We start from the raw sequence: 26,677 nt of genomic DNA on the forward strand, positions 1-26,677 counted from the left end.
TCTATCTATTTACCAGACATGCCAACAAGCGATCTGCTTTGTCCATTTGCTCATGTGGTAATTTTGGGCCCGATTCACAAAGGGCCTCCCCACTCATAGTGGAGGCCCACCAGTCATGCCAGGAAGGGTCTGCAGTCATGGCAGGGGGGTGGGGTGTGTACTCTTAGTGGGAGGCCTCACACTTGTGGTGGGACTTCCACGCGGAAGTCTCAGTTGAGCTCTTAGGAGGTTACATATTCCTGTAAATCAAGCCTCCCCTGCCCCCACACCCTAAGCACACAGTGTCACACCAAGATTTAATAATACAGTCCGGTCCGGTAAATGCTCTTATACTGATTATTATACATTTTAGATTGAATCCTAGACCTTAACTGAATTGCAAAACTTCTTCAGCATTTTATACAGTCTTTTCCCTCATGCATCCATCCATAGACGCGCTGTCTGAAGTAATGCATAAGACATATTTAGTTCCCTCAGTTTCCAGCTTTTACTACTTAAAATGTTTTTCATTTTATTTGAGTTGCTGTGCCATAATCTGGCTAAAAGAAATCCTGATCCCATTGTTGTCAATAGTTCGTTCCTGTTGCACTACCATTAATGTTTGGGGCATTTCATGATATTGCTGTTTTCTCATCATAATCATCCTAGAGGTACCCTTCGGTGCCTGTTTCCATCCGGGCATTCTATACACCCTATTTGTAGGTCATCGATCCCTCCGAATAATTTTATGAGTGGGAAGCAATGTTTCTAAAAACATTTCCATTGGGTGTCTTTCGTCCTTCTGGCAGTCCAAGAATGCTCACATTAATACACGTAGATCTGTAATCTAAATCTGCCAGTTTGTCCTCATGCCTCTTCAACGACATCTTATTTTCAGCCAGTTGCCCAGTATGATTACCAACTGTATCTTCTATTGTACCAATCCGTTCCATTGCTTCTTTCATGCACTCTTGTATTTTGTCCGTGTGGTTCTATAAAATTACAACTGTAATTGCCCCATCATGTATTTTCTCTCCAATTGCCGCATGCACCTCCAAGATAAATTGTTTTAAATCCATATTTCCTGGTGTCTGTTTCATTATCCTATGCCTGCTCACACTTTTCTTTTTTTACCAGGAATTACTCAGTGTTTCTCCTTGTATGTTGCCCAGTGCTTCCATTATTTTCCTGTCTCTTTCAGGATTGCGTTCTCTATGAGCAATGCCCCCTCTAGATGGCTCTTTTTTATTCTGCCACCCAAATGCAGCTTCTAGTCTGTGAGCAAGGGCTCGTTCTTTAGTGCTGGCCACAAACTTCGAGATGTGTAGTACAATTATAGGCAATCCTCCATGGTCATCCTGGGTTATGCCTTTGGACCATCTTGCCACCGTTTCTGGTGCTGTTTAGTGATGGCAAGTTTCTTGAGTGCATACCACATCCTTGAGTCCCAACTGCGAACTGCCCTCATACCACCAGTTGTACTCAGCAGTTGGTAACTAAATCATTCATATAATTGTCTGTTCCTGCTCCATTAATCATGTCAGCCTGTGCATAATCTGCATGTATGTTCTGCTTTCGGTAAGCAGTAGCACCTCAGTTCACTCTGCAGTCTTACCCAACCAGATCAACACAATCGTCATTTTGAGTCTTGGCCTGCATGGCACCCTATTCGTTTAGGGAGGCTTTCCCATTCCTTCTCAAACCTGCGGAGCCGCCTCTACAATCTACCGATCTCCAGTGCGTCTTGGTGTCTAGGGACCCACTGATGTGGCCCTGGTCCTAACTTGCCCCTTTACTGCTCAATCGTTTGACACTAGCCTTACTTGCACTAAGCTGTTCCTTCTCGCCTCTGGTATGTTCCTGGAATGTCTACTTCCCTTTTTGAGTGTTTGGTTTTTGTGATTACTTTGGAAGGACTATTTCAGTTGCTTTACTGGGAGCTGTAGGAAGGTGCGTCTTCTCAGGCAGTCGTCTTGGCTCCTCCCACTAGATTTTCATTTTAAAGGTGAGGCTTGATTTCCATAACAGTTGTGTTGTGCTAAAGTGCTTACATTTGTTCTCATTGTAACACTAAGAGAATCTAAAACTAGACAAGTAAATATATTCAAGGGATACCAAAACTCTCCCTTCTCTTTTAGCTCTACTCAGTTATGCCACCACATTACAAGTCTGTCTATAATTGAAGATTTGGCTTCCTCACCCAATACTTCGTCCATATTGGTAACTTAGGGAATCTAAGAATGGCATGTTGCCTATCTAGTGATGTTAAATCACACTTTCTGTACTGTATGTTCCCATCAATTGGCAAGTTATTTGTAGTGCCTGAACAAGGGTACCTTTAGGTTACTCAAAGATCAGCTTTCTCTTGTTCATCATCTTGATGGACTAATCAAAGAATGGAAGAATATTGTTATAAAAGCTGGTGTGACCCATTTTAAAATACAATCTATAATCCAGTACCTGAATGACATGTAGTATCTAGGTTGGTAAAAGTTTAGGAACAATCTAAAATGTATTTATGGTATTTCATTTGACAGCTCTCATTATGTGTAATTTAATAATGTCCCTCACTCTAAAATCTGTCTCCATGCACAGGCCACAAATCTGATGTCCACAGGAGTTTTATTCAGCTCCCTCATCTTTTATGATTTTGGGGGACTCTTACATGAGCTTTCACAATGCTATGAAACCTTTTGCTTAAACTGGCAAACCAGTTTTATTTAATAGCATTTGTCCCCCCAAAAATGTTAAAAATCAAGAGGCAAAATGTTGTAGGACAGATTTGCCAGAATTGGTGAATTCTCTTGAATGAGGTAGGTGGTGCTAGAATGGTGTTTTGGTATTCACATCAAGTTATTGGGATTTAAATTGCAACCCTATGTACATTGTTGTATATTGATCTTGAGCTCAAAAATATGCCTATGTTTTCTTGAAGCGTGGCAATACTTATTTATATATTCCTGCATTCACTTTTCAAATTAAGACCTACATTTATTGGCTGTTGTTAATCCCTTCACTTCCAGTTTCATAGTGTCTTTTTCATTAGGTGCAAATAAGATGACATTAGATATAGAAAGAAAATAAAAGTGAATATGCAGCTTATTTAATAGCAATTATTTCTTTTTGCTCTTGAGCAAAAATAATCTTGAACGCCAGAGGCAGAACCATGGAAGGCGTGGCTGTACTTCCTTAATCAGGATACTGCCTGAAACGCACTGCAATCCCACCCAACATCCCACCACGGACTCACACCCTCCCTGCAGATCACCAGCTCCTTCTGCAATAAGTCCATGCTCTTATCCTCCAGGGCCCAGTAGAGCTAATGCCTTTGCAACACCAAGGCAGGGGAGTCTACTCCCTTGGTTTTATTCACAGAATGAGATATATAACACACACACACACACACACACACAGACACATTCGCGCGCTCTCTCTCTTTCTCTCAGCTGCTTTCAATCAGGTATGGTGAGAATTGTTGGGCAATCTGAAGCTTACACCCCCCCTGTCTAACTGACCAAGCTACAGCCCTGCCTAAGGCATGTTATTCCTTTTCTACAACAAGGCGACTTTGACAGCTCTCGACCTAAAGTATTCCTGTTTCTATATACAATCCATCACACTCATCGCTGCTACCTAATATTCATGTTAAGTTATCAGGATTTCAAGTTCCAAGTGCCACCGATCAGGGTCACCACTGAACCCGGAGTGTTCACAAAGTGCCTTGCAGTTGTGGCCACCCTCCACAGACCGAATGAATAGCATTCATGTATTCCCTTACTTAGATGATTGTCTGTGCAAGAGTGCTAGCAAGCAGCATTGCCCATATTTAAACAATAATATCCCTCCTTTACAAACTGAGCTAAATAATAATCGCTGTCAAGTCCCACCAGCAACCTCTGCAAATTCAACACTTTCTAGGAACTGTACTAAAGAATTACCGGCAAACCTTATCCCAGTTTAGCAAGAGTGCAGGCTTTCCAGCAGCTTCTGCCTCTTTCAGCCAAATTGTCAACTGACTGTCAGAACAGTTATGCGCCTTTTATGTATGATGGCTTCTTGCATAGCCATTGTTCCTCGCGTCCGCTTACACATGCTCCCAATCTAGCAACAGTCACAAGCTGAGGGTCATTGAGAAGCTCTAGTGTTGATGCAGTCCAGCACTCCTCGCTCTCTGCAGTGATGAAACAGCAACAACCTGTTGCAGTACCTGGCCTTTATAGACTCAGTTATCCAGCTGGCACTCAAGACATTCTTCCAAGATATTCAGCAAAAGGTAGTCCTTCTAAAAACGGACAACATGACCACCATGTTTTACTTTCAAAAACATGGTGACATTCACAGCAGCTATCCTGTTTAGCTCAGACCATTTCAAACTGGGCTATTCACCATGAGATACATCTCCTGTCGGAGTATCTTCCTTGAGTGAACAACCTATATACAGACCTGTTCAGCAGAATGCAGCAACAAGTCCATGAGTGGGAACTTCATCCACAAATCCTACTCCCATACTTCTGCCGATTGGGGGAGGGTACCCAATGTCGACCTGTTCATCACTACCCAAAACAAAAAATGCCAAACCTTTGCCTCCAGGTTTCACACCCACAGTCCTTGGACAGTGCTTTTCAGTCTCTCTCACTGCTTCTGTATTTGGTTGTAAGTTGTTGCTAAACTCTTGCTCTCATCCTGAACGCTCCCACTTGGGCCAGGGAAACGTGGTTCTCCACTCTCCTGGTATTGTCAGTGGTTCTTCACACGAAGTTCCTGAGAAGGCTGAACCTTCACATGCAAGACCAGTGCAAAATCAGACATTCCATTTGCTGGCAACTTAATCAAGTGGTCATGCCCCTGAGGTCTCAAGAGAGTATGTCTATCCTTAAAGAAATATGCAGACCCACTGCCTGGGCCTGCTATGTTTCCAAGTGGAAAAGATTTGTTCACAACTGCAGTCCTAAAAATGTAGACCCACTTAACCCATTCAGTACTTGCAACAATTAGGCTAATCATATTTGTCCATACGCTTATACCTTTCTGCAATAGCCCTGAACATGACGAATAAAGAACACATGTTTATATTCAGAATACCTGTGGCGAAGGCCTTCATGGAAGTCTCAAAAGGTTTATCCCACCCAGAGTTGCTCCCACCCCAGTCTGTTTTCATCCTTATCAGAATTATTGGCCCACACTTTGAACATCGATGTTCATGCCCCTTACAGTTCTATCCTGGAAGGTGGCATTCCTTGTCACCATCACATCCTTAACATGTTAGTGAAATATAAGGCTTCACGTTTGAGGAGCATTTCTTTAAGGGTCACAAGGCAGAGCTGTCCTTAGTACCAGTGTCAAATTTCTTCCAAAGGCTGTAACACTATTCCATCTCAAACCATTGAGCTTCTGGTGTTCTTCCCACAACCAGACTTCTTAGTAGAGAGGGCAAATTTTTTTTTTATGCAAACATCTGTGAATCTACAAGCAGAAAAAGTTACTCTTTTGAGAGTAAGGTTTACTATATTTCTGAAATCACTTTTAATGAAGTCAGTTCTTCAGTTTTGGTAAGCTGCTGTGACCGTTCTGTTTGGAATTCAATGAAGCCAGTGCATGGAATGTTTCTCCAGAGAAGAAAAAAAAGCAGACTTCATGAAAATAGTCGAATAATAAATGTAAATATCTGACAGCCCTATTGGTGTTAAAGTGTACTGTAGATTTCTATTAAGTAGTCTGTGTAAGGCAGCCTTCTTGGCTTAGTCTGACATCTTTGACCTCACCCCAGATGTTCACGCCCTCCCCTCCTATACTCCCAAAAGTGTCCAGCCCCAGCTCAGTAAAAGATGCGAGAGGTACTATTTCTGGGTTTTCTTTTTTCAATATCATGCAGTTAAGGCGATCTAGATAGTGCAACCTCCCTTGCCCCCACCCTTTGAAGTACTGGTCCAAGAGGAAGAATCTTCTGGCTGGCATACCCCCTCATTCTGTGATTCTTCCCAGACTGTGGTGATGGACTCCTGTTTAGTAAAGTGCTCCTAAAAGCAGCCCTATGACTCCAGAGCTGTGGCCTTCAGTGGAGAAGGAATATGCTCTTACTTCAAGGTGGAGCATCCAATTCAGATTCAGCAGCTTGAAGCTGAAACCATTTGTTGTGCATTGACCTATACAGTGGTGATACCCAGACCAGACCTTCATGTGGCCATTTTGTCAATTAATACTTCTGACTAGGTTGGCTCTGATGTCCTGGATGTTGGGTAGAATGTTTTTCCAACCTACCGTCACTCCTGGCATCCTACAATATGGACATTTGAAGCAAAGGGAAACACCCTTCTATATAAGGCTGGCATATGCATTTGATTGGAAGAGGTTGTTCACAGCTAATTGAATCCTAGAACATGCCAGGAAGCAAAGGTTTTGACGTATTTCCATTATTTTGAAAAGTTTGGTTTATTGATTTACGATTTTCTTCTTTTAAAGTGCCCTTGGATGCAATCACTGCTTATTTTAAGCTGCCTTGAGCATATATTTCACTATTCCAGAGATTAGAGATTTCCTTGAAATTCATTGTGTTTTCCCCAGCCACAAGACCACCTCCTTCGCCCTGGGAATTGAATGTAGTTGTCTTCAAGTTGAGGGAACCTCGCTTTGAGCCAATGCACAGGGCTGATTTACAGTTACTTTCATCAAAAATGATGTTTTAGTGGCAGTTTTCTGCCCCAAGAATAGGTGAGCATCCAGATCTCTATTTTGATGAACCCTACATGTTTATTTTCGTTGTAATAAAGTGTCAGTAAAGGCACAACCTTAGTTTCTTTCAAAGGCTGTTTCAGGTTGCCCTGTAAATCAGTATTTGTTGCCTACAGTTTCTCAAATCGAACGCACTTAGGAGAGGGATCTTAGCATGCTCTTGATGTTAAAATAGCATTACAGTGATATTTACATAAGGCTAAAGAGTTTAGAAAGCTCACACTTCCCTTTGTCGGTTATGGTTCTGTTCAGACTGGTTTAGGCTTTTCTATACTGTCATAGCCACATTTTGGTTAACAGGGGAAAAACAGTAAGTGTTTCTGCTTGTGACTCATCCTCTGACCTACAGTGCCCTGAGACAGGCTCCACCTAAAACTATTTTTCCCCCCACCATCTAGTTCAGGATTTTTCAATATGACTTCAAGGGTAGCTGACAAAATCACTCCATTTTTTTTTTTTTTTTTTTAAATTATTATTATTATTTAAAAAAAAAAAATATTCCAGCCATTTACGATCGTGATCAGTTGCTAGAAGAAGCATTTACTGCATGTTGACTCCCAACCTAGCCACAGTGGGTATTCACTTCTGGACTTATGTTGCATTTGAAAGTGAATGCTTGGGAGGGTACCACGGAGTGTACAGTTTTCCAGGGTTGCCCAAAATGTAATAACAAATATCTGTGGTAAGATCACCATCTGGTGTGTATGCTCTGCCACTTTTCAGAGCACATGGTTTCCCCCTCCCCAGCTTGCCAGGGTTTCAAGCCCAAACAATCAGATATTACCAAGAATGTTTTTGGGTTTGGCATAAAATGAGACATCTAGAACCTTTAAAAACACCTGGACTGCGGTCATTAAGGGAGCCAAATGCAAGGGTGGAAGCTTGTCTGGTATTGCTACTGCTCATAGAGTGCAGCTCCGAGGTCCTGTTCTCTGACACTTCATATGCGTAGGAGAAGGAAATTCCACTGTAGTAAATTGCAGTTCCCAGGGCAAAAACTACCCAGAGAGCCACTGTTCTCTTCCAGGGGTATCCTCATCAAAGTCATAAACATTGAATATTCCCGCCCTTGTGCGGGGACCCCGGAGCATATATAAAATACACACATATTATACATGTGTAAAACAGCAATGCAGGCTATAATGTTAAAACAGGCTAAAATGCTTTATTTCTATGAAGTTTTATTTTTTAATTTTTTTAATATTATAAAATTACAATAGAGAATAAATATCTACGCAAGCCCCCACAACTGGGCTTAGGGAAGCAAGCAGCAGTAAACTCTAGAGAAAAAGAGAAAAAACTGCATTGAAAAACAATGGAGCATTCTTAGCCAATAGGCTGCATGCAGGTTAACACAGGAGAACCATAAAAACTTTGGCACCGTGCCTTTAAGACCCTGAGCACCTCCAGTATCCCACCATGCCTCAGGGGTGAAGGAAAGGTGACAGTTGGTTCACAGTTAGGTCAGTTCTTTTTTCCAGCTTCTTCTGAGAGGATCCTGGAGCATTGAGCTCTCAGTTTTTCTGAGTTTTTCTCAGAAAAATCCTTTAAAAAAAGCGTTTTTTCCTTTTTCATTCGACAAATAACATCTTTGTCTGAGCTTGGCAGTTTTTTCCTGACAGAAAAATGCCTTCACTTTTTGTCAAATGCCCTGCTTGTGGGAAGAAGGCCCAGTCAGACCCACACTCTCTGTGTATAGTGTGCCTGCCTCAGAGTCACTGCCCTGACACTTGTAAGCACTGCAAGAATATGTCAAAGAGGACTCTGCAAGACAGAGAAAAGATCAGGCTGCATGGGCTTCAGGAGAGGCAGAAAACATTGTCCTCTTCACTTCCCAGACAACCAGCAGGCCATTCTCAGGAGAGAATGGCTAGGTCGACGTCGGCAGGTAGGAAAGTACCTGTTTGTTCCCCGTCGACGTCGACGCTACCACCGTCTCACCGGCATTGATCGACGGCGACACACCCGACGTCGAAGGAGACGGCGTCGAGGGAACACCATCGCAGGGGCAGGTCTCCGTCGACGGCAGCCCGCCGATCGACGTCGAGCCATCGCCGGCGTGCCCGGTCGCCACCAAAGGCTGTGCGCCCCCCGACGTCAAGAGACACGACGTCGAAATCGCCACGACGGCATGAGAGACATCCGCCGTCGGCTTCCCACCGCTCCACGTCGAGGCACACGACGGCGAGCAGGTCGAGGTCCAAAGATCGCTGTTCGACGTCGAGACACGCCACGTCGAGACACGCCACGTCGAGACACGCCACGTCGAGACACGCCACGTCGAGACACGCCACGTCGAGACACGAGCAACCGGTGGGGCTCCCTTCGACGTCGACTCAGCCATCGACATCGACACAGGTTTTACCTGTCCCGCAGGGAGTAGAACATCGCCCCACGCCAGACAAGGCCACACCATCTCCAGTGGTCTCCATACCGAGCGACTCTTCTCGGTCAAGAGCGGCATCATCTGGGCATGTCTCGCCCATCAATCTATCTCCAAGATGGCTGGAGAGCCTTAACAGACCAGCGGCCTCCCCAGATTCGCAATATTCGCGAATGTACTCGCCTACTGCCTCCCTACCAAGAACGCCATCACCGACCGCAAGGGCAGGACGGGCTCGTTCTGCTCCTCGTCAACCGGCCGCGAGGCCTGGGCGCTCTGCTACAGCGTCTCGCAGCAGGTCTCGTTCTCAACGACGATCCAGGTCTCGTTCACGAAGAAGATCACCCTCTTGGTCGTCTTCAGGATCATCTGTCGGGCGTTATTCACCCACCCTAACAGATTCACCACCTGCTAGGGTCTCACCGGTGGATGACATTACCACGTTTAACGAGGTGCTGCTAAGAGGAGCGCAGAAACTAAACATAGACGTTCCAGAGCCATCTACCTCCTCATCAGTCATCTTTGAGACTCTACAACAGAGATCAGCATCAAAAAAGCTGCTGCCTCTAGTGCCTGGTTTGTTGCAGCCAACCATGGACACTTTTCTGGCCCCAGCCTCGCTCAAATCTGCCCCGGCTAGGATTCTCGAAAAATACAAAGCTCCCGAACAGGACCCTCTGTTCCTAAGGAAGGATCCGCCACCGGACTCGGTAATATTAGCCGCAGCCCGAAAGACCCACTCGGTGGCATCATCATCCACGGTCCCCCCAGATAAAGAGAGCAGGCATCTAGACTCTCTGGGGAGAAAGATATGCGGGACGGCGGCTTCGGCAATGAAAGTCTCCAGTGCTTCTGCACTCCTGGGTAGGTATGATCGTTCTCTGTGGGACTCTCTCAATAGATTCACAGAGAAATTGCCCAGAGAGGACAGACAAGATTTCCAAGAGATCCTGCAAGAATGATGCCTGGTATCCAACCAGGTTATCAGCGCGGCAGCAGATGGGGCAGATTTAGCTGCACATGGGTACGCGCATGGAATCTGTGCAAGGAGGTCTTCCTGGCTGAGGCTCACTGGTTTAAAGCAGGAAGCACAACAACGCATCCTGAATCTCCCATTCTCCGGGAACTCTCTATTTGGTGCCCTTGCAGACGAGGAAATGGCCCGCATGAAGACCGAGGTGGATACCATGAGGGCAGTGGGCCTGGAAAGAAAGAAAGATTTCAGACGGAGGTACAGGCCTTATGACAGGCGCCCTTTCCAGCAGAGGGTTCAAACCCCTCACTGGTCCCAAAGGTCACAGCAACAACAGGGACGCCCTCTTTTTCAGCGAAGGAACACAAGGGAGCGAGGGTCAAGTAGACCTCAGCAGTCCACTCCGAAAGCACCCACCAAACAATGAGATCTCGCTTCCCTCGACACTGTACACCACTCCGGTGGGGGGAAGTATTACAGCTTATCTTCACGAGTGGCACTCTATCACAAGAGACAAATGGGTGCTCAATATTGTCGAACATGGCTACTCTTCTTTTCAAACAGCCTCCACCACACTTGCCGCCAACCAAAGGCAATCCATCTCATCTCAGCCTGCTGCGCAAAGAGGCTCTCGCCCTCCTAAAAAAGAATGCCATAGAAAAGGTTCCACCTGCGCACAGAGGAAAGGGGATTTACTCCCGTTACTTTCTGGTGGCGAAGAAGGGTCGAGAGGGCGTTTTCAGGCCAATTCTGGACCTACGGCTGCTGAACAAATATATAAGGAAACAGAAGTTCAGGATGCTGGCACTTCACCAGATTTTCCCTCAGCTACATCAGGGAGACTGGATGTGCTCCATCGACCTGCAGGATGCGTATTTTCACATCCCAATAGCTCCCAAACATCGAAAATTCCTGCGCTTCCAAGTAGCGTTACAGCATTACCAGTTCAGAGTTCTACCATTTGGCCTGAAATCTGCGCCACGCGTCTTCTCGAAATGTATGGCAGTGGTGGCGGCGCATCTTCGAAAACAAAAGATATTCATATATCCATACCTGGACGACTGGTTACTGAAGGCTTCTTCTCCGGAGCAGGCGACAAGCCATCGGGACATTGTGCTCGGAGTTTGCAAGTCTCTAGGTCTTCAGGTCAATTACCAAAAGTCAACCTTGATTCCAACACAGAACCTTCACTACCTGGGAGCTATCATAAACACAGAACTCCAAAGAGTGTATCCTTCGGAGGAACGACTATCCTCAATAGACAGGAAGTGTCAGGACCTGTTGAGAGCCAACTCACCTACGGCACGTCAGGTGACATCGCTGCTGGGCTCCATGGCATCATGCATTTTTATTGTCCCAAATGCCAGACTCCACATGAGGCCCCTCCAAGAGGCATTGGAGAGCAACTGGAGCCAAAGGACAGGTCGCTGGGAGGACAGAGTGCAACTACCGGCGGTAGCACTTCAATCATTGAGATGGTGGATGCACAGACCTCACCTGTCAGTGGGTGCTCCGTTTCACCAGGTACTTCCATCCGACACCCTAGTAACGGATGCGTCTCTTCAGGGATGGGGGGCTCATCTGGGTCCCCTTCAAGCTCAGGGCCTGTGGTCAGACAAGGAAAAGCAGTACCACATCAATCTGCTAGAACTCAGAGCGGTCCATCTGGCTCTCAAGTCTTTCATACCACTAATTCAGGGGAAAACTCTCCTAATACAAACGGACAATACAACCACGATGTATTATTTGAACAAACAGGGGGGAACGAGATCCCTACCCCTATCTCGAGAGTCCCAAGCGATATGGCATTGGCTCCTGGCCAGAGGAATGTCACTTACAGCGGTCCACCTGCCAGGTCAGCAAAACGTGGAAGCAGATTTTCTGAGCAGACACCTAGAGGACGCTCACGATTGGGTCCTACATGGCGAAGTCGCAGAATACATCTTCGCGCAATGGGGCACAGGTAAGTAATTTATCCTTCCTTCACACTTGCTTGAAATTCAACTGTCCAGGGTTCTTCAAAGAGGTCTTGTTCCACCCTTAAGGGATTTGGCCATTAAGGCCTAAGACTAGTCACACAAGGCACTGACATTCAGGCTAATCTGCCGACTTCTGGAGACATCCTTGGCTCCTAGAAACCCTTTGACCAAGGACCTCCAGCATTTGCACTAGCTAACACCAGCCCTGCATAGGGTCTCCATCAAGCCTTCTTCTGAGTCAAAATCCACTCCAAAACGCACTTTTCGAAACCTGTACTATAACGGGCTTTTAAAAAGACCTTGATTTTGGTCTGAGTATGTATATATGTATGTATGTGTGTGTATGTATATCTATATATCTTTTATTCTATCCATAGTGAAGATTCTTGCTTGCTGGACTCTAATACACCGCAGCCAGCACCAGGCTGAGAGAGAGGGCTCGGCTTGCAGAATGAGTAGGGCTCAGGGAACTAGCCCTCCCACACAATTTCCTGCTATTATTCTACAGTCTCCACCACAGACCCAACAACCTACTCCTCCATGACACCAATCTATACACACACTTCATACGGACTCAGATGAAGGAAGTCCTTAGAAAAGACAGGACCCATATTTACATCCTCCATTAGCTAGGGGTGGTACGGGCCCTATTGAAGATTCTCATCATCCTAGAGGATGGCAGAAATTTAGAGCCCTTACCTGTCAAATCCACAAGCTGTCGAATATACCCTCCCCTCGCAATTCCAGATCATCAATGGCTTATCAGACCCTTATCCAGCAGGCAACCGAGCATCATAAAGGGAACATTTACGTGGTAGAAGATGAAGTCAACTTTCTAATGGTGCACTCTTAAAAACCAAAATGTCTGTACTTCACCAAAAGCATCTCAAAGTATAGAGCTGACAGTTCTTAAGACCAAGTAAATATATGTGGTGTCTCTGCAATGCTTGAAAAGAAATGTAAGCCTGCCCTATATGATCCTGTGTATACCAAGGGATGTGCCCCAGACTAGTTGTTCATGCAACCAGGCTGCTGGAGAAACACATCTTTCAGATGAAGAAAGTAACAGGATAGATGCAACAAGCAAACAAGCTAATGTGAGGGCAGTCACTCAGATGGAGGATTTCTAAATCAATCAGATTCTTCTCTCACGTATGGAACCCTATTGCCTATTGTAGACCTCAAGCTGTTAACCCACTAAATCTGGTCGGTGCACTATAGGATGACCACCCCACAGGACTCCATTCTGCTGCTCTGCATAAGGGACTGTATAGCGATCCTCGACCACAAGGACACTAGCTTCCACATCCCCATTAGACCCATAACCGCTTTCTGTGTTTTGTGGTAACTGGCCAGGAATGCTAGTTGAAGGTTCTCCCATTCTGAGTCACAGCAGCGCCAGCGATGTTCACCAAGTGCTTAGCTGTGGTGGAGGCACATATTTGCTTCAACACCATTCATATCTTCCTACACTTAGACAATTAATAGATAGAGTAGCAGTCTGCAGCAATACCTAGCACAAACGCAAGCAGGAGTTACTCTTGCGCACGCTAGGGTTCAAAATCAATGTGGTAAGGTCTTCTCTATAATCTCTACAAATCAAACCTTTCCTAGGAGCTGTGATAAATGTGACGGAAACCCTATTCAAATCAAGAGAGATTGATGCCATTTCAAAGGCTGCTGTCCTTTTTTCTGAGAGCAGGTCATTACTGAAAGGAACATAATGAAACTTTTGGGTATGATAGTTTCATGTATAGCAATTAGACTTTGTGCAAGATTGCATATGCGTCCACTACAATAGTGTTCAGTGAGACAGTGGTCACAAGTGGAGGGCCAATGGGAAGATCTAATGTTAGTGAGGCCCAGTTTTCAGCAAACCTTAAATCTGGCCTTCATTTGAGGCACTGCACTCCTGTGGAAAAACACTTTGTTTCGAAAGGCACACTTAGTGGCAATTTACTCATTGCAATATTGATGATTTGCAGGCATTAACATTGGAGGAACCTTTTTGTTCAGGTACATAAAGGTAAAATGGATTTATGAACTAACACCAGATATTTGCTAAAGGTTTTCTCCTTTGCAGGTTAGCTAGACTATTGAGTTGTCCATTTTCTTACCTCATCCGGTCAGTGGCAGAAAGGGCATTTTACACCCTTATGCCAAAAGAACATTAATGTATTTTTTTGGTAGGACTAAATCTCTCTGCAAAAGCAAACTCTTCATTGTGTTTTTCCCATACCTAACTTATTAAACTCAATTTCCAATAGTATTATTGCCAGATGGACTGTTAAATGTATGCAACCTACCTTGATAAAGCTAAGCGTACAATGCTTACACAGTCTAGAGCACATTCCACTCGTAAGGAGGGGCCTACTGTTGCATTTCTTTTTAGAAACCGTCTTATAGCAGACATCGGTAAAGCTACCCAATGGTCAACATCACAAACATTCGCTAAGCATTACTGTGCCTATTCATGTTCGTCAAGAGGCTTTGGTTTGCCAAAGGTTATTGAGATCCTAGTTTCAAATATCTGCATCTTTAGCTCTCTATCACTTCAGTGGGGGCACTGCTTTGTAGTCTAACTAAATCATGTGTAGCTACAACACGATACAGATCGAATATCTTGATTTTCAGCCATTTTTTGTTTAGCAGGAAGTGCTATAGATTTAAATGCACCTTCCCATTTCCCTGGAAGTGAGTAATAATTCAGGTTCTTACTATGTTTAGTCACAGTCCTTCTTTTCTGTCTTACTTCACTACACTCCACTAACACTTCTTACCCGGTAGGGAAAGCAGTCTGATGTAGTCTTCAGTCTGGTGCATTGTTGGGTGAAGGAGGAATCTGGAGATATCTCACTACCAAAGACGACTTCAAACAAAAACAATTTGCAAATCTTGTACCCATTAGTAGATGGCAGAAATATGCAAAGTATATGAATCTGCAGCGCTCTGTTACAAATCAATAGTTACAGGGTGAGTAACATTTTCCTTTCCTCCCTAAGTAATACGGTACTACATATTGCATTTAGGAGGCTTTTAATGTTAAATAAAATCCTGTTTTAGCTGCATTTGTCTCATACTCCATTTTACCACTTCGTTTTGCTTTCAGGTATCATCTTCTCTTTGAACGACAAGTCCAGCTCATCCAATTTGAAGATAGATGCCTTATCTTGTCTGTACGTGATTCTCTGTAACCATTCACCACATGTCTTCCACCCTCATGTTCAAGCGTTGGTGCCCCCAGTTGTGGCCTGTGTTGGAGATCCATTTTACAAGATCACCTCTGAAGCCCTCTTGGTTACACAGCAAGTTGTGAAGGTTATTCGTCCTTTAGACCAACCCTCTCTTTTTGACTCTACCCCATACATCAAAGATCTGTTTACCTGCACCATCAAGCGCCTGAAAGCTGCAGACATTGATCAGGAAGTGAAAGAACGGGCCATCTCATGCATGGGTCAAATTATTTGTAGTCTTGGAGACAACTTGGGAAGTGACTTGCCTAGCACACTGCAGATCTTCTTGGAAAGACTCAAGAATGAGATAACCCGCTTAACCACTGTGAAAGCACTGACATTAATTGCTGGATCTCCTTTGAAGATCGACCTGAGACCGATACTTGGGGAAGCAGTTCCTATTCTTGCATCTTTTCTACGTAAGAACCAGCGTGCTTTAAAGCTCAGTACACTGTCAGCTCTGGATATATTAATTCAGAACTACAGTGATTGTCTAACTGCTTCAATGATAGATGCTGTCCTGGATGAGCTTCCACCTCTTATCAGTGAAAGTGACATGCATGTGTCTCAGATGGCCATCAGCTTTCTCACAACGTTGGCAACTGTATATCCATCTTCTCTTTCTAAGATCAGTGGGTCCATCCTGACTGAGCTGATTGGGCTAGTAAGATCACCTCTGCTTCAGGGAGGAGCTCTTAGTGCTATGTTAGAATTTTTTCAGGCTCTAGTCATAACTGGAACTGCTAATTTGGGGTATATGGATTTACTACGAATGTTGACTGGCCCTGTATATGCTCAGACCACATCCCTTACCCACAAGCAGTCCTATTATTCCATTGCCAAATGTGTAGCAGCACTTACCCGAGCATGCCCAAAAGAAGGACCTGCTGTTGTTGGCCAGTTTATTCAAGATGTAAAGAACTCTAGGTCCACTGATTCTATTCGTCTTTTGGCTTTACTTTCACTAGGAGAGGTTGGACATCATATTGACCTCAGTGGGCAAATTGAACTCAAGGCTGTAATATTAGATGCCTTTTCGTCTTCGAGTGAAGAAGTTAAATCTGCAGCATCCTATGCACTAGGTAGTATCAGTGTTGGCAATCTTCCAGAGTATCTGCCCTTTGTCTTACAAGAAATCACTGGTCAACCGAAGAGGCAGTATCTTTTACTACACTCTCTTAAAGAAATAATTGGCTCTGCATCAGTATCTGGCCTCAAACCATATGTTGAAAGTATTTGGACCTTACTGCTTACACACTGCGAATGTGCAGAAGAGGGGACCAGAAATGTTGTCGCTGAGTGCTTGGGTAAGCTTACTTTAATTGATCCAGAGACTCTGCTACCACGACTGAAAGGATACTTGGCCTCTGGTGAGTAATAAACCGCTATGTTCTTCTAATTAAATTTCATTATATTGTGGTATGTTATTGAGTTTGTAAATTATGTTCTGTAATAAGTTTGTGTCTTGAATGTTTGTGGCTGCTCATTTGCTTGCAGCACAAATTATTTGTTTATGATTTACAAATAATTGTCTGGTTGCAACAAAATGGAACATTTCATTGTTTAAGCATGAAGAAATGACTACCATAGGGCTTGAATAGCATACTGCAGTTAGTGATTGAACTGTCAGACGCCTAAAGATTATTTAGTTGATGTGTATTATGTGTACTGAAAGTAATTAGTTTATTGCCACATGATCCTTAGTTATTCAGTATGTCTAAGTGTAGGATTTTGAACAACCTCTCACTTGCTATTTCCTCTTGTCTTCAGTTTTCAAACTAGAGGGTTTGACGGAATCACAAAAATGAATGTGAAAAGATAAGCAAGGATATTAAACATTTTCAAGAGTATTTTATAAATGAGTGATCAAGTGTCTGACAGCAGAAATAAAGATTGTATTCTCAATCACTTGCTCTTCAAGAGTTACTATTGGCTTACTACTGTATTACAAGGGAGAGCCACCTTTCAGTGTTCAGTAAGCCTTCAGCCCTGGGTGCTGAGCCACGCCTCCTCCCAAAGGGCAACTTACGCTTCAGCTGCCAGACATCACAGACTCCAAGCCAATTAACGTCTATATTCTCCCTTCAGCAGTGAAAATCCTTACAAGGCCTCCTTCACACACCCTTCAGGATTCCTATGAAAAGGAGGGTTGCCTTCAAAGAGCCATCATTCGAACCACCCACCTCTCCCATTTCAAGGCTGGTTAGAGACAGGGCCACCAACCCATGACAAATGCACCTACCCCTTACAATCCCTCTCCACCCCTGCCACCCTCACCAGACTCATGCCCTTGCACATCTCCTCAGCCTCACTTCCCACATTCCCCATCTCAGTCAACCATATTGACTCTGATCCAAGAAGCCCATACCACCCTAGAGACCCATACGTTGAGCCCTTAGGGTCTGGGGATGAGGAGGACCCTCTGAAAGATTCCCAAGTAGATCCTTCAGATGACCTAGAGGTAGAGCCTTACTCTGCTAATGCTCTTCTCTGCCCCCTCTGCCTCCAAAATTGGTGTCACTATGGTCTACTGCTCAGGCCGCACAACAACACTGAAGCTAATGTGTGGCGCAGGAGGATGACTATTCATAGAGAGACTCTCCAAAAAGGAGGGGGTTGTAACAATATCTGCATGGGTTTAAGGGCATGCTCAGATCTTTGAAATACTTACTTGAGGAACCAGTGAAGACTAGGATAGTTACTCTACAAATGTGTTTTGGGGGAAAGAAATTGTTGAAGCCAAGCCCTGATGACCTCATGTACAAATGAGGGTAAGTATGTTTCGATTTCTCTTAGTCCACACAGCAAGGAAGTGTGGCTCATAACAAGAACCTAAAGAAATGAAGACCATAAGTATTTACACAGGAGGAAGGTGTAGCCGTGGGGACGGTATACACTGGTGAATCACCAACGCAGTCTGTTTGCTCTACTGGTATGATTGTCACCTTTAGGGACAAATGGATGAGCTCATTAAACACTCAACTGAGCCAAACAGAAAAAGGGGTCAAATGCTAGTGGCAGCGGGTGAAGTGATATCAAACATGAATTGAAGATGTATATTGTATGCTGTGTGCACGATCTCATGGGGCATAAAAGCAAGCATCCTCTTGTTGTTCTTGATTCCTTATTTCTGCCTTCTGGACAGAAGTGCAGTAGTACTTGCAAACTTTCAAAATGTGCCGTTTGATGGGAACATCTTTTCATTCAACAGGTGGTTGAGATTGTAGACAAAATGTGTTTTTTTAAATACCAACACCCAAAGCTATTGGTGCTTTTAGACCTCTACACCCAGGTCTAGTTTATTGTAAATATCAGATAAGAGGGTGCACCAAAACGGCATCTTCTACTTAGAGGCAGGCTACTGGCAGCAACTCCTTAAGGACACACAACTTCAAATGTTTGTCTAAGGTGGTTACCTGGGAAACCGGTGAGGCACAGAGGCGAGAGGCGGCTCCTGCTGTGGTGCCTCTGTTGCAAAACAGTGACTGTCCCTCTATTATTACCCCTCTACTGCCCTGACTGCACAATACCTCACATGGAAATGCTTTTTTTTATATCCCCTAGTGGGAGAGAATTATCTATGAAAAATGAGTGCTCTCATGGTACAGCAGGGATGCTGTCTAGAGTTCCACACAATACTGTCAAACATCCCACCTCAGTTTCTTGTCCTCAGTTGTGACTGTCTCTGACACCAGAAGGAGGAGGTGCAGGCGCTTCCCTCCAAAGGTGCTATCAGGCTTGTTCCCCTAGCCTAGCATGGCGAAAGAGTTTACTCTCTCTGTTTCTTAAACCTCAAGAAGAAAGATTCCAGGACCAATGCTGTGCCTCTGGCTTTTAAATTGCTACATCCTGTCTAAGCCTTGCCCTATGACTGGCCCTCAGGAAGTCATCCTTTCTCCAAAAAGGGGATTTCATGGTGGCTTTCAGCTTAAGACCTCTACTTCCGCATCACCATATGTTCAGCTCACTCCCACTATCTATTTATGGTCAGTGGTCCGCTCTACCACACCACAGTTCTGTTCTTCAGTCAATACAGCTCCAGGGGCGTTCACAAAGTGTTTGCCAGTGGTGGTGTGCATATGCACAAAAACACTGCTCACATCTTTACATGCCTGGATGACTAATCATAAGCAGCAACAACGTACAATGCTTATTACACAGTTAGACAGCAGTATACCTTCACCACAAATTAGGATTCACCATCAGTGCCAAAGAATCCCACCTTCCACTCCAGAAAATCCAAAGCTTCTTGAGGTTGATCCTTAACTCTGACAAGGGAAAGGCATACCCCCAACCAAGGGAGGTTGATGGAATTCCAAAAGCAAAGATCTCATTTTCAGATAGGATGTCCTTGTACTGTAAGAACATTAATTAGATATTTTGTGATGATGGCTTCATGTATCGCCATAGTGTTAAATGCCAAACTGCAAATGCGCCCACTGCAGGAGTGCCTTTCAAGGCAATGGCCACGAGTGGAGGCTAATTGGGAAGGTCTAGTGTTGGTGAAGACCAGAACTCAGTGAGCCGTTGTGTGGTGGAACAGCAACAACCTGTTGCCTGCTGCCCTTTCCCTTTCCCTTACCGTTCCACAGGACACGAACCCTGGACACATCACCCAACCACATGACTGTTAAAAATACCTGGACCCCACAATATTAAGGATGCTATATCACCTATCAGGCTGAGCTCTTAGTCATCCATCTCACTCTCACAGCTTTCATCCAGCTCATTCAAGGCAAAACAGTCTTCATGAAAATGGGCAACATTACAGCCCATCTCAAAGAAGGGAGGGACCCCACCCCAGAAGTCCTTGAGTGGTATTTCTGCCACTGGGGATCTCCCATCATTGATCTGTTGGTCAGCCCCAAAAAACTCTAAATGCCAGAACGTCCCCTGCAGACACCCTCACCTGCATACCATAAGCAGTGCACTGTGGGTTAACTTGTCTGGGATATTTGCGTATGGTTTCTGCCTCTCCCCTTCACTCCGTATGTGGTGGAAAAAATGAGGATAGTACCCATAACCTTCATTCTGGTGACACAGGTTTGGGCCAGGTAGCCCTGGTACTCCTGGCTCCTGGAAATGTCAGTGAGCCCACACAAGAAACTACTGCTTAGGCCAGACCTTTTTATTCAGTGTCACCTTGGGAACCCAGACCTCAAGTTTAACATAGTTTGGTTACCTCAAGGTACTATAGGAGTGTATTCATATCCCGTGTGAGGCACTTTAACCCACTGCATGCACAAGTTATACAGCTAAGTAGAAACTCCATTACTGCTTCATCAATCACGTAGACTCTCCTTGCACTTTACAGATATTAGCTGCTACCTGCTTCATTTACAGAAACCTGGATTAGCATACATTTCAGTCTGTTTATATTTACCTTTGTTTGCTGCATAAACGCAAAATGGAGCCCATGTCTCCTTTTAAAATCTGTTATTAAAGCCTTCATGGAAGGCACAGTGAGTCCTACCTCTAAGAACTCATTTAGTCTCATTTAAACTTAAATGTAGTTATCACATCGCTCCATCTTTTGAACCACTCCATTGCTGTGCATTTCAGTTTTTAAGTTGGAAGGAGGTCTTTCTAGGGGCTATCACTTTCTTTCAACCGTTCAGTGATTTACAGGCATTGAGTGTAGAGGAACCCTTTATACAGGTCCAAAAGGCATGGGTAATCCATAAAACTAACCCCAAATTTCTACAGAAATTAGTTTCTCAGTTTCAGATCAACCCAACTATTGAGCGTTCCATCTTCTTCCAGTACCCAGACTCTAGCAATTAGGATGTTAAACACATTTAATGCCTGAAGGGCACACACACTATATTGAGAAAACTAAATTCATCTGCAAGGCAAAAACAACTTTATAGCTTTCACTAAGCTTCATATGCTTCACTCCATCCGGCAAATGCAAATTGCCAGGTGGATTGTCATGTGCATTCTGACTTGTTATGCCAGAACCAGGTGTAGTGCCAGTGCTCCCCAAAGGCACATTCCATGCATAAGAAAGGTGCCACTATGGCCTTCTTGGGAAACATCCTTTTAGCATATGTCGGCAAAGCTGCCACTTGACCAACTTCACACACATGTACTAAACACTACTGTGTGGACATTAACTCCTCCCAGCACGTTAGCCACACTATTTTTAGAACCTTGCTCTACATTTTCTACATCCTTTACACTCTAACCACTTGTAGGAAAGTGGATCACCACATATCGTCACAATCTCAATTGAGTCTGGTTAGGTTCTTTAATAAAACAAAGTCCTGGGGAGCTGTGGCACTGAGCAGTCAGGCTTAATCATAGAAACAAGAGTAAAGCACTTGGAAGTACCAAAGCAGTCAATCAGAAATGTAACTCAGTTAAAATCCAATACCAATTTATAAAAAATAAAGTAAAATGTTGTCTTTAAACAGACAGCAAAATGAAAAATTTAGGGAAACCAGAGATGTGATTTTTCAAAGTTAAAATAAATCACTGTAGCTCAGCCATTAGGCTGCAGTGAATCATTACAAGTAGCGTAGCAGTTTGGAGCTAGCGGGCTAGAATGGCTACTAAACTCTCTTGGGCTGGCCACAGCTTGTTCGGGAGCCAGTCACAGGGACCATTCATGTCCAGGGAGACAGTTACCTGTTGGGTCCATCAGTCTCAGGGTCCTACTTATAGTTTTGTCCTATATCGCGTTCCAGCAAAGAGGTAGTGCTAATGCTGAAGATGCAGAATGCTGAAGATGAGTCTTCCTGGGGCCACCATTGGGCCCATGCATATCGGGGGTTGTCTCTGGGTTCAGTATCATTCTCCCACAATGCACTAGTGGAGTCCTTTTTAGGGCCAATGTAACTGAAAGGGTGTGGTAATATTTAAGGCCTAATTCTAGGATTCCCCACAAAACCTGTGCATTCAAACAGCTCTTCTAAGTCCACAGCTTCTTCTAAATGATTGCCATATAACAATAATTAGATATAATTGTTTTATTCCTTATATTTATGAATACCAAATATAGACAATCACCAGATCATTGATTATAACAAATCAGTAATCACAGTTCATGAAGGAAAAACAGTTTGAATAGTTTTCCAATTATCAATTCATTTCACATAATAAAAGCCATCATCAACACCTTCAAAGTGAAAAACCAGTGTAGTCCAATAAAAACAGACCTCTGTGTGAGACAGTCCCTGGGCTAGGAAGGAGCTCTCTACTATTTCCTTCTGAGATGGCTGACAACAGTAGGCAAATTAAAAGCGTTGATCTATGTTTCGGTGGACCATGCATATTTTTACTTCATTTTCATTAGGACCAACAGTTGCAAAGTGGCAATGTAAAAGTCTTCAATTAGACCAAACTTATGGGGTGGATGAGGGTTCTATAATTACAATGTTTTTTTTCTTTTTATTTTTGTTCTCTTTGGTCCAGTAGGGCCAAACAAACCATCCTTTCTCTACTGGGTCTAGTTCAGCTTGAGGAATAAAGGGAAATCCTGGCAGGACACATGGATAGTGACTTAATATGAGCAATTTGGATGATTATTGGCAGGCAGAGTCCGTTAAAGACACGTGAGCCATGTGGACTTCTGGCACAGGCCGCATGAACTACAGGGCATCTTGTGTAGGTCAAAACTGTCTCCTAGGGTGCACTTTGGTGTCCAGCTGTGGGCTGGGGTTCCTGGGCGGCTGGTGTCTCCAGGATGCCTGCTTACTTGGCTTTTGTACTCCTGATGCTTGATGGGTCCCCTACCCCTTGGTGCCGCCTCTTCTGTTTTGACACAGCTGGAGCTCTTTTCCATGAGTGGGCACAGCACGCAGAGTACTTTACGGGTCCCTCTGTTGCAGCAGGTGCAGTCCAGTCCTTGATTCAACATCTTTTTATTGGGGCCAGAGAGAGGCAAAGCATTCCTGTTGTCTTCTTTCTAGGTCATTTGTGATCTGTAGACCAGATACCAGGGGTTGCCTCTTTTATGCCAACTTTGTGTTTGTCAGAAGGGAGCATTCAGTAGCCAGTGGGTCAACAATTTCCAGGGGTTACCCTTCCCACTTTACAACACTTCCTAGGGGTTTGATCTGAAACTATCCAAGAATACCTTTATCTGCCAGAATCCAAGAAGGGTTAAGCTGCATTTCCACTCTGGGCATATCTGTAGGGTTTTGCCAGCTTAATAAGCCACTCCTCCTGAAAAATCGGTTCTACAAAGGGTTTTCACCTTATGGAGGAGAGGTCAACCTGTCTGCCTATGCAAGAGAGCAGGCAGGGTAAGATGTGACTAGCATTTGCTACCCTGCGGGGGTAGTCTCTTTGAAGCTGGGCTATCCGTGGCCACCACTCAATAGCCATCTTGCTGGAGGAGGACTCACCTCCTTCTGCCAGCAATTCTTTCTACTCCTGTTCCTGGGACTACATCTCATTTCCTGGCAATTGGGGCAGCCTATTGTGACAACTGCTGCTGTAGATAGTCAGCAAGGGCTGCCAGAGATTTAGGCAGCAACCTTAAATCTGATCTCAGCAATGAGTCTAGTTAAATGTAATAATTTGATACCTTGGAGTAATATCTTTGGTGTTCCCAAATGGACGTTCGCACTTTGTGCGGTGGCTAGTGTAACTCCATGTTAGCAAGTGGAGCCACCAACCTTACTACAGTGAAAACGTCCATTTCTAGTTTCCTTTGTCAGAGGAACATGCCCTTCTTTTTAATATTTTGTACCCTGCCTGATGGGCTGGCAAGGTCTTCTCTAAAGGTGGCCTAGTAATAAAACAAGCATTTGCAATGTAATGGGCCTCGCATTTGCTTGAGTTAAAGCTATTGGGGTATTAAATTCCTGACTGGACATTTCTTGGCACATAAATTGAAAATGAGAAGTAAAACAGTTTACATAAGCGAGCCAATTCAATGCGTCATGGTCGCTATGAGCATAAGCGCAAAGGAGAAACACAAAAGGAGAAAAAAGTTCGCTCACAGTCTAACATATCGGCAGTCATGCAAGTATCCATGTAACAGTGTCAGTCTGCAAGGCGGTAACGAAACCTCCCCAAGGCGGGAGATATGTAAAGCATTTACCAATGATTACAAAGGATTTTTGAAAGGCAAGCCCACGAACGAGTGAAAGTGTTGGGCGTGAGGCGGGCTTGGTTAAAAGCCCACAATACTTACAGCAGGTCAAAGCACCCAACCTAACAAAGCCCACAATACTGACCATATGCTGAGTGAAAATAGGTATGAGCAGACATAACGTGCTTCACTCAAAAGCACCCTTTATGTGTGCCTGATGCCTACGCGTTTTCCTTTGTGAAGGAATTTGCACGAGAGAGTACACCTCAAGCTTGCCTTTGCACTACAGAGCAAGACAGGGCATAGAGCAAAACAGCCATCCTTATTGCAAGCATTGCCTTTACGTCAGAAGTGGTCAACTCTATAAATCTTAAGCTACACATGTTTCTATCATTCATGCAATGCAGCGCTGCAGTTCTTTTTCAAACAACCTTCTGTTGCCTGAAAGGAAGAAATTTGGGCCATGATGTTCTTATAAAATAGATTCTACAGTCTTATTAACCTTCAAAGATCAGAAAAAGTAAAAAGTTGTCCTCTATAACATGCTGATTCATAGGCATGTCTAAATTTGTAATAAAAACTAATGACACCTTAGGTCAAAGTAAGAGGTTTAATTTACATCTCTTGTGGACGATCAGTCCAAATTAAGCTTCTTTCGGTAGCTTAACTCAAGTAATCATACATTTTGACCTAATTCACAGTTGTGGGAATTGCACCAAAATGCTCTTTCTTTTGTTTAAGGCACTGCATTCCTAGAATGGTATTACATGTGCATGTCTCTGACCACATAACTATATCATGTTACATTTCACGTGTATTATTGGGCTTGTAGGCAATTACCATTTGATTGGGCAAGTAACTCATGTTTTGTGATTGAGGTCAACAAATGAGACAAAATGAGTTTATTCACAGTAGGAATCATGGTATTCTACATTCAATGGTGGCCATGAGTGCGAAGGAGAGACACAAAAGGAAAAAGACTGCAGCCTTGAGGAAAGCACAAAATGAAATTAATGTCCTGCTGGGAACATAATGCTTTCGTAGGCGAAAGAACAATTAGATAGAGAAAATAAAAATCAAATGTGGCTATTGCTAAAAAATAAAGCGATGCTGAATAAAAATGTAACTGGGCTAAAGTAAACAACAGCATGCCTAGTTTGCTAAAATAACTTGCTTAAAATACAGCTAAAATAGCTATACAACAGCTCTCAGTCAAACATTTTGGCAATCGTGCAGCTATCCATGTAACAGGGTCAAGTCTGCAAGGCGGTAACAAAACCTCCCCAAGGTGGCACAAACGTAAAGAATGATTACAAAGTATTTTTGAAAGGCAAACCCATGAAGGAGTGAAAGTGATGGGCGTGAGGTGGGCACGGTTAAAAGCTCACAATACTTAGAACGGGTCAAAGATCTTGCACACAAAATGAAGGTTTTAACTTGGAAAATGGGTTTATTGTGTCAGACCGAGTTGGCAGTTTTTGTGTTATCCGACTAGGCTGCAGTGGCAGGTTTAGAGTCACCTTTCCACCATGTCATCGCAGTGGTGGCAGAATGAAGTGCTGCTGCATTCCACTAATGACATTTATTTAACTTATCAGCACTGGGTACGTCTTGTACAATATACTAGGGACTTGTAGGAAGTTAAGTATGCTAATTCGGGTTTAACCAATTGTACTTAAGCTTTGTGGGGTTGGAGAACATGCACTAGGGCCTGGACACTAAAAAAAGAAAAACATAAACAAAAAAGCAACTTCAGTCCAAAACTTGCAAGGGTGAACATACAAAAAGAGGCACTCCACTACACCACTATGAAGAGGAACTGTTTTACAGTTGATGCAGAGCATGTGTATCTACAGCTACACTTGATATAAACAACAAATGTCATCTTGTAGCCATCTGTGTGTACCTTGTTTTGCTGTAGATGCACGTGCCCCCTCCATATGTGTTTTCCTTTTAACTTAATTATTGTCAACAATACACACTTAACACAATCTCTCTCTTTGACACTGCGCTTCACTGATCCCACTAACCCCCTAAATGAAAAGCAGTTTACGGTGGAGTCTTGGTCCTGATTTTTTGACTTTTTTTGTGGACTGAGGGTGGAGTCTCAACACGTCTTGTGACTGTAAAATATTTTTGAAGCTCAGCGGTTGCAAGTGATTGGCCCAAACACTAAATGACAGTAGTATGCAGAGCGTGTGGATTGACAGCACCACTTACTATAAACTGATGGTTTTAGGGTAAGTAGCATTTTCCTTCTTTAAGCCTCTCTTTACTTTCAAAAAGTTATTTCTGTTTTCCTCAGTTTTTTTCCCCAATCTTCTAGTTTTTGGCCGATACGGTTTTACACACTTTGCC

The 26,677-nt window shown here is 43.9% G+C and overlaps 1 protein-coding gene across 1 annotated transcript in view; it reads left to right on the forward strand.

The window, feature by feature from the left end:
- CAND1 (cullin associated and neddylation dissociated 1) overlaps positions 1 to 26,677 on the forward strand; it is a 300,273-nt gene that overhangs the window by 148,762 nt on the left and 124,834 nt on the right. The window contains exon 10 of the mRNA XM_069229173.1: positions 15,153 to 16,646. Within this exon, the coding sequence (XP_069085274.1) occupies positions 15,153 to 16,646 (1,494 nt within the window). The remainder of the gene's footprint in view (positions 1 to 15,152; positions 16,647 to 26,677) is intronic.

Source organism: Pleurodeles waltl, chromosome 4_1 (genome assembly GCF_031143425.1).
Source record: "Pleurodeles waltl isolate 20211129_DDA chromosome 4_1, aPleWal1.hap1.20221129, whole genome shotgun sequence".
NCBI classification, from domain to species: domain Eukaryota; kingdom Metazoa; phylum Chordata; class Amphibia; order Caudata; family Salamandridae; genus Pleurodeles; species Pleurodeles waltl.